This window comes from Mauremys mutica, chromosome 26, assembly GCF_020497125.1.
Source record: "Mauremys mutica isolate MM-2020 ecotype Southern chromosome 26, ASM2049712v1, whole genome shotgun sequence".
Classification (NCBI taxonomy): domain Eukaryota; kingdom Metazoa; phylum Chordata; order Testudines; family Geoemydidae; genus Mauremys; species Mauremys mutica.
In genome coordinates this window covers 6,134,350-6,143,135 of record NC_059097.1, presented here as the reverse complement: position 1 = coordinate 6,143,135, position 8,786 = coordinate 6,134,350, and the positions used below count along the sequence as shown (strand labels likewise).

Genomic DNA, 8,786 nt, shown 5'->3' with positions numbered 1-8,786 from the left:
GGGGGGACGCAGCGTCAGGGCGGGCCCGGACGCCTGGGTTCTATCCCCGCCGCGGGGAGGGGCGCTGGAAGGCAGGACTCCTGGGTTCTCTGGTTTGCAGTGGGGCCCAGGGGAGGGCACCCACCTTCCCACTTGGAGCTGGGGTAACGCCCTCAGCCCGGACTGAGGTGCCCAGTTGTGAGGGGCGAGAGCACAGATCATCCCAGACTGGAGGGACCCCTCGGAGGGATGCCAAAGGGCCGAAACCCACGGAGCAGCCCTAGAGCGATAGGGGATTGCCTGTGCGGCCCCCCACAACGTGCCCGGAGTTATTCTGCCACATCTCTCTGGGGCGGGGCGGCCGGTAACGCGGGGACCCCTCGCCCGGCGCCGAGATGCAGCCACCTCTGGGGCGGGGCGGCCGGTAACGCGGGGACCCCTCGCCCGGTGCCGAGATGCAGCCACCTCTGGGGCGGGGCGGCCGGTTACCCAGGGACCCCTCGCCCGGCGCCGAGATGCAGCCACCTCTGGGGCGGGGCGGCCGGTGACCCAGGGACCCCTCGCCTGGCGCTGAGATGCAGCCACCTCTGGGGCGGGGCGGCCGGTGACCCAGGGACCCCTTGCCCGGCGCTGAGATGCAGCCACCTCTGGGGCGGGCGGCCGGTTACCCAGGGACCCCTCGCCCGGCGCCGAGATGCAGCCACCTCTGGGGCGGGGCGGCCGGTTACCCAGGGACCCCTTGCCCGGTGCTGAGATGCACCCACCTCTGGGGGGGGGGGCGGCCGGTTACCCAGGGACCCCTCGCCCGGCGCTGAGATGCAGCCACCTCTGGGGCGGGGCGGCCGGTTACCCGGGGACCCCTCGCCCGGCGCCGAGATGCGGCCACCTCTGGGGCGGGGCGGCCGGTGACCCAGGGACCCCTCGCCCGGCGCCGAGATGCGGCCACCTCTGGGGCGGGGCGCCTCACCTTGGTGATGCGGCGATACGTCTCCGTGTGGGTGGAGCTCTCGAAGGGCGGCTGCCCCACCAGCAGCTCGTAGCACAGGACCCCGATGCACCACAGATCCACCTTCTCGTCGTGGGTCTTGCCCTCGATCATCTCGGGCGGCAGGTAATCCAGGGTGCCGCACATGGTCCTCCGCCTGCGGGGGGGGGAGCGGCGCGGGGGTGAGTGCCACGCTGAGGACGGCGCAGGGACCCCCCCCGCCCCGGCCCGGCCCGGCTCTCACCTGAGCGAGGGCGCGTGCACGGACCAGCCGAAGTCGGCGATCTTCAGCTCGCCCTTCAGACCCATGAGGAGGTTTTCCGGCTTGATGTCGCGGTGAATCACCTTCTTGGCGTGGCAGTAGAGGAGCGCGTCGGCGAGCTCCTCCATGAACTGCGGGGCAGAGCGCGGGCGGTCAGGGAGCCCCCCTACAATCCCAGCTTTTCAGAAACACTTCGGGGCGGGGGGAGGAGGCCTTTGATTTTCACCCGCCCCCGTCTTACTGCCCCTAAAAAACGGGGGCGCACGGGTTAAAAATAAATGTTCGGGGGGGAAAAAAAAATAAGTTCCTCCGCCTGCAGCGGAAAATGTTAAATGATATTCTGCTCCCCACAGCACAGCGCCCCCTAGCGCCGACCTGGGGCCAGCCCTGCCTGCCAGGGGAGAGCGCCCCCTGCCAGGGGAGAGCGCCCCCTGCTGATTGGGAAACTGAGGCAACAGAGAGCGGAAGTGACTTACAGAAGAGCACCCAGTAGGCCAGGAGCAGTAGCCCCCACTCCCCTCCCAGAACCGGGGAGAGAACCCAGGAGTCCTGGCTCCCAGCCCCCCTGCTCCAACCACCAGCCCCCACTCCCCTCCCAGAGCCGGGGAGAGAACCCAGGAGTCCTGGCTCCCAGCCCGCCCTGCTCTAACCCACCAGCCCCCGCTCCCCTCCCAGAGCCGGGGAGAGAACCCAGGAGTCCTGGCTCCCAGCGCCCCCCTGCTCTAACCACCAGCCCCCACTCCCCTCCCAGAGCCGGGGAGAGAACCCAGGAGTCCTGGCTCCCAGCCCCCCTGCTCTAACCCACCAGCCCCCGCTCCCCTCCCAGAGCCGGGGAGAGAACCCAGGAGTCCTGGCTCCCAGCCCCCCCTGCTCTGACCCACCAGCCCCCGCTCCCCTCCCAGAGCCGGGGAGAGAACCCAGGAGTCCTGGCTCCCAGCCCGCCCTGCTCTGACCCACCAGCCCCCGCTCCCCTCCCAGAGCCGGGGAGAGAACCCAGGAGTCCTGGCTCCCAGCCCCCCCTGCTCTAACCCACCAGCCCCTGCTCCCCTCCCAGAGCCAGGGAGAGAACCCAGGAGTCCTGGCTCCCAGCCCCCCCCGCTCTGACCCACCAGCCCCCGCTCCCCTCCCAGAGCCCGGGAGAGAACCCAGGAGTCCTGGCTCCCAGCCCCCCCCCTGCTCTAACCACCAGGCCCCACTCCCCTCCCAGAGCCGGGGAGAAAACCCAGGAGTCCTGGCTCCCAGCCCCCCCTGCTCTGACCCACCAGCCCCCGCTCCCCTCCCAGAGCCGGGGAGAGAACCCAGGAGTCCTGGCTCCCAGCCCGCCCTGCTCTGACCCACCAGCCCTCGCTCCCCTCCCAGAGCCGGGCAGAGAACCCAGGAGTCCTGGCTCCCAGCCCCCCCCGCTCTAACCACCAGCCCCCACTCCCCTCCCAGAGCCGGGCAGAGAACCCAGGAGTCCTGGCTCCCAGCCCCCCCCGCTCTAACCACCAGCCCCCGCTCCCCTCCCAGAGCCGGGGAGGGAGCTCAAGACTCCAAGGCAGAGCCGGGCTCCACCTCACGCCGAGCGGGAGGAGCATCTTCGCAAGCAGGCCGGCCGGCCTAGCGAGGGGGGCTTTGAACTAGGTTCACCGGGGGAAGGAGACCAAAGCCCCGGGGGACGCGGGACACGGGGAGGACGCACGAGCCGGAGAGCGCCAGAGGGGAGGGCTCCTGCCTCAGACGGAGAAAGCGGGACAATCAGCGAGTTCTCTGCAGCGCCTGGACACCAACGCAAGAAGCCTGGGGAACTGGACGTCCCGGCACGGTCAAGGAACTACGATGTGATTGGAATAACAGAGACGTGGTGGGAGCACTCGCGTGACCGGAGCACGGTCGTGGATGGATATGAACCGTCAGGCAGGGCAGGAAAGGTGGGGGAGCCGCGTTGTACGTCGGAGCAGTACGACCGCTCAGAGCTCCGGTACGAAACTGCCGAAAAACCGGAGCGTCTCTGGATGAAGTTTAGAAGTGGGCGCAACCAGGGGGATGTCGTGGCGGGCGTCCGCTATAGACCACCAGACCAGGAGGAGGAGGTGGACGAGGCTCTCTTCCGGCAACTAGCAGAATACTAGATCGCAGGCCCTGGTTCTCAACGGGAGACTTTAATCACTTAAATATCGGCTGGGAGAGCAATACAGCGGCGCACAGACAAGCCAGGAAGTTTTTGGAAAGCGTAGGGGACAATTTCCTGGTGCAAGTGCTGGAGGAACCAACCATGGGCCGTGCTCCTCTTGACCTGCTGCTCACAAACAGAGAAGAAATAGTAGAGGAAGCGAAAGTGGATGGGAACCTGGGCAGCAGTGACCATGAGATGGTCGAGTTCGGGATCCCGACAAAAGCAGCGGAATCCGGACTCTGGACTTCAGAAAAGCAGATTTGGACTCCCTCAGGGAACTGATGGGCAGGATCCCCTGGGAGAATAACATGAGGGGGAAGGAGTCCGGGAGAGCTGGCTGTATTTTAAAGCAGCCTTATCGAGGGCGCAGAAACAAACCATCCCGATGTGCAGAAAGAACAGCAAATATGGCAGGCGACCAGCTTGGCTTAACAGTGAAATCTTTGCTGATCTTAAACACAAAAAAGCAGCTTACAAGAAGTGGAAGCTTGGACAAATGACCAGGGAGGAGTATAAAAGTCTTGCTCAGGCATGCGGGAGTGAAATCAGGAAGGCCAAATCACACGTGGAGTTGCAGCTAGCAAGAGATGGTAAGAGGAACAAGCCGGGTTTCTACAGGCACGTTAGCAACAAGAAGCAAGTCAAGGAAAGTGTGGGCCCCTTGCTGAATGAAGGAGGCCACCTAGTGACAGAGGATGTGGAAAAAGCTAACGTACTCAATGATTTTTTGGCCTCTGTCTTCACAGACAAGGTCAGCTCCCAGACGGCTGCACTGGGCAGCACGGTGTGGGGAGGAGGTGACCAGCCCTCTGTGGAGAAAGAAGTGGTTCGGGACTATTTAGAAAAGCTGGACGAGCACAAGTCCATGGGGCCGGATGCGCTGCATCCGAGGGAGTTGGCGGAGGTGATTGCAGAGCCATTGGCCATTATCTTCGAAAACTCCTGGCGAACGAGGGAGGTCCCGGATGACTGGAAAAAGGCTACTGTAGTGCCCATCTTTAAAAAAGGGAAGGAGGAGGATCCGGGGAACTACAGGCCAGTCAGCCTCACCTCAGTCCCTGGAAAAATCATGGAACAGGTCCTCAAGGAATCAATTCTGAAGCACTTAAAGGAGGGGAAAGTGATCAGGAACAGTCAGCATGGATTCACCAAGGGCAAGTCATGCCTGACCAACCCGATTGCCTTCTAGGAGGAGATAACCGGCTCTGTGGATGAGGGGAAAGCAGTGGCTGTGTTATTCCTTGACTTTAGCAAAGCTTTTGATACAGTCTCCCACAGTATTCTTGCCGGCAAGTTAAAGAAGTCTGGGCTGGATGAATGGACGGTAAGGTGGATAGAAAACTGGCTAGATGGTCGGGCTCAACGGGTAGTGATCAATGGTTCCATGTCTAGTTGGCAGCCGGTATCAAGTGGAGTGCCCCAAGGGTCGGTGCTGGGGCCGGTTTTGTTCAATATCTTCATTAATGATCTGGAGGATGGTGTGGACTGCACCCTCAGCAAGTTTGCAGATGACACTAAACTGGGAGGAGTGGTGGATACGCTGGAGGGTAGGGATCGGATACAGAGGGACCTGGACACATTAGAGGATTGGGCCAAAAGAAACCTGATGAGGTTCAAGAAGGACAAGTGCAGAGTCCTGCACTTAGGATGGAAGAATCCCATGCGCTGTTACAGACTAGGGACCAAATGGCTGGGCAGCAGTTCTGCAGAAAAGGACCTAGGGGTTACGGTGGACGAGAAGCTGGATATGAGTCAGCAGGGCGCCCTTGTTGCCAAGAAGGCTAACGGCATTTTGGGCTGTATAAGTAGGGGCATTGCCAGCAGATCGAGGGATGTGATCATTCCCCTCTATTCAACATTGGTGAGGCCTCATCTGGAGTACTGTGTCCAGTTTTGGGCCCCACACTACAAGGAGGATGTGGATAAATTGGAGAGAGTCCAGCGGAGGGCAACGAAAATGATTCGGGGGCTGGAGCACATGACTTACGAGGAGAGGCTGAGGGAACTGGGATTGTTTAGTCTACAGAAGAGAAGACTGAGGGGGGATTTGATCGCTGCTTTCAACTGCCTGAAAGGGGGTTCCAAAGAGGATGGATCTAGACTGTTCTCAGGGGTGGCAGATGACAGAACAAGGAGCGATGGTCTCAGGTTGCAGTGGGGCAGGTCTAGGGTGGATATTAGGAAACACTATTTCACGAGGCGGGTGGCGAAGCACTGGAATGGGTTCCCTAGGGAGGTGGTGGAATCTCCTTCCTTAGAGGTTTTTAAGGCCCGGCTTGACAAAGCCCTGGCTGGGATGATTTAGTTGGGGTTGGTCCTGCTTTGAGCAGGGGGTTGGACTAGATACCTCCTGAGGTCCCTTCCAACCCTGAGATTCTATGATTCCCAGCCCCCCTGCTCTAACCATTAGACCGCACGCCCCTCAAACTAGCAGAGAACCCAGGCATCCTGACTCCCGGCCAGTGCTCTCCCCCTAGACCCTGCCACCCTCACAGCCAAGGTGGAGCTGGCACGTGCCAGGCCTGTATCTAAGAGGGGCCTGCAGCCCCCCATCTGCCCTTGCCCCCCCCGGCCTGGGGGGGGCTGCCCCCCGCACGCTCACCGTGGCGGTCTTCTGCTCGTCGAACTGCCGGCACTTCTGCAGCTCCTTGTAGAGCTCGCCGCGGGGCGCGTACTCCAGGATCAGGTAGACCCGCTTCTTGTCGTGGAAATAGTTGTAGAAGCGCAGGATGTTGGGGTGTCTGCGGGCCAAAGGCGGGGGGGGGGCAGTGAGAGCTGGGGCTGAGCACGGCGAGAGTGGCCCCCCGCCCATGGCCCAGCTGAGGGGGTGTCTCCCCTCTCCACTGCCCCAGATCCCCCGGCCAGAGACCCCCCCCCCATGCACGGCCTGGGACATTGCTTACTGAGGGGGTGTCATGGGCCCCTCCCAGGGGAGGGCAGCCCCCCAAGACTGGGCCAATCCACGGCTTCAGGGCTGCGCCCGGGACACCCCCACTCCAAGGGGCTTCCACCTTCTCGCTGCTTCCCGCTCTCCCGGGTCCCTTATCTGCGGGCCAGGCTTCGGGGGGGGCCCCCCGCCAATCCCTTCCCGGGGTCGACCCCCGCCCCGCCCCCCCCCAGCCAGGACCCTGCCCCGCCCGCGCCCGGCCCCACCCACTGGAGATGGGACTGGATCTCGATCTCCCGCCGCAGCTGGTGCTCCACGCCCTCCTTCTCCATCTGCGACTTGAAGAGCACCTTGAGCGCCACGATGAAGCGGGACGCCCGCTCCCGCGCCAGGTAGACGTTCCCGAATTTCCCCTTGCCCAGCGGGCGCCCGATCTCGAAGTCGTTGATGGTGAACACTCGCCTGGGGGGGGCAAGGGGGGGGTTAGAGTCGGGGGGGCAGAATGGGATGCCGAGGGGGGGGGCAGGGGATGTGCACTGCCCCGGATCCCCCCCTCGCCCCCTGCTCCCACGCAGCCCTCCCCTTGGGACCCGGCTGCCCCACATCCCCCCCACCACCCCCAGGCAGCCCTCCCCCTGGGACCCGGCTGCCCCACATCCCCCCCACCACCCCCAGGCAGCCCTCCCCCTGGGACCCGGCTGCCCCACATCCCCCCCACCACCCCCAGGCAGCCCTCCCCCTGGGACCTGGCTGCCCCACATCCCCCCCCCCCCGGCAGCCCTTCTCCCGCAGGGCCCGGCCACCCCAGATCCCCTCCACGGAGCCCAGTCACACCAGAGCCCCCCTCAGGCAGCCCTTCCCCCCGGGATCCGACCGCCCCAGAACCCACCCCCCCAGGCAGCCTTCCCCCCCGGGATCCCCCCTCCCCCCCACAGGGCCCAGCTGCCCCAGATCCCCTCCCCGGAGCCAAGCCACACCAGATCCCCCCTCAGGCAGCTCTTCCCCCCGGGACCCGACCGCCCCAGAAGCGCCCCCCCCCAGGCAGCCTTCCCCCCCCGGGATCCCCTCTCCCCCCCACAGGGCCCAGCTGCCCCAGATCCCCTCCCCAGAGCCCAGCCACACCAGATGCCCCCTCAGGCAGCCCTTCCCCCCCCCCCAGGACCCGACTGCCCCAGAACCCCCCCCCCAGGATCCCCCCTCCCCCCCACAGGGCCCAGCTGCCCCAGATCCCCCCTTCCTCCCAGGCAGCCCTCCCCCCGAATTGCCCAGCCGCCCCAGAACCCCCCCCCCCCCAGCATCCTTCTCCCCGGGATCCGACCATCCCAGATCCCCCCCCTCCCCCCAGCAGCCCTTCCCCAAGGCCCAGCTCTCCTAGATCTCCCCTCCCTCTGGTAGCTCCCCCCCACACACAGGGCCCGGCTGCCCCAAATCCCCTCCCCTGCCCCAGATCGCCAGGGAACCACCCGGATCGGGGTGAGGGCTCCCCCACCCCACGCAGGAGCCGGATCTCAGTGCCCCCTAAGGGAAAGTGCCCCCCCCCGGCCCCCCTTCCCTGCAGAGACACTCACGGGGGGGCGAGTTGAGCCGCCGGGGCGCCGGAGCTGGGTTCGGCGGGCACCCTGCCCGCGACGGCTGCGGAGAGGGAGCGAGAGTCACATCCCGGTGTGCCAGGCCCACCCTCCCCGGCGACGAAGGCTGATCGAAATCCCCATTCTTAGCCCCTAGACCCATAGATTCCAAGGAGGTCGGGCCGGCTGATCTGCCCCCATTCTTAGCCCCTAGACCCATAGATTCCAAGGAGGTCGGGCCGGCTGATCTCCCCCCATTCTCAGCTCCTAGACCCATAGATTCCAAGGAGGTCGGGCCGGCTGATCTCCCCCATTCTCAGCTCCTAGACCCATAGATTCCAAGGAGGTCGGGCTGGCTGATCTCCCCCATTCTCAGCCCCTAGACCCATAGATTCCAAGGAGGTCGGGCCGGCTGATCTCCCCCATTCTTAGCCCCTAGACCCATAGATTCCAAGGCCAGATGGGACCCCGAGATCACCCACCCTGCCTTCCTGTCTAACACAGGCCTCGAAACGGCCCTGAATTAACGCCCGGCCGAGCTGGGGGGGACCCCAGATCCTCCCCCCCCCGCCCGTACCCCCCAACCTGCCCCTCCCTACCTGGCTTGTGGACGCTGGAGGACTTCAGGATAATCTTATTGGCGCTGGCCATGGCCCTCTGGGCCAGCAGCGACTCGGAGGGGGTGCCGCTGGGCACGTAGGGATCCTTCCGGGGGACTCGCTGGGGGCCCGGCCCGCTCAGCACCCCATACTGCGGGGGGGGAGAGAGAGAGCAGCCGAGGGTTACAGGCCGGCGCCGGAGGCCGGACGGGGTCTCTCCGGGACCCAGCCTCGAAAGAAGCCCTCGAACGGATCCCTCTCGAGTGGGAAAACGATCCGCGCCGGCGAATCCCCATCGGCCAAGACTGGTTCCCCGGGCAGATATTTAGAGACTTCACCCCTTCGGCTCGG

The 8,786-nt window shown here is 64.7% G+C and overlaps 1 protein-coding gene across 1 annotated transcript in view; it reads right to left on the bottom strand.

The window, feature by feature from the left end:
• LOC123356615 (aurora kinase C-like) overlaps positions 1-8,786 on the bottom strand; it is a 64,837-nt gene that overhangs the window by 46,040 nt on the left and 10,011 nt on the right. The window contains exons 3-8 of the mRNA XM_044999975.1: positions 8,436-8,586; positions 7,837-7,900; positions 6,539-6,730; positions 5,984-6,122; positions 1,209-1,357; positions 947-1,121 (exon numbers count right to left, since the gene is read on the bottom strand). Coding sequence (XP_044855910.1) covers positions 947-1,121; positions 1,209-1,357; positions 5,984-6,122; positions 6,539-6,730; positions 7,837-7,900; positions 8,436-8,586 — 870 coding nt within the window. The remainder of the gene's footprint in view (positions 1-946; positions 1,122-1,208; positions 1,358-5,983; positions 6,123-6,538; positions 6,731-7,836; positions 7,901-8,435; positions 8,587-8,786) is intronic.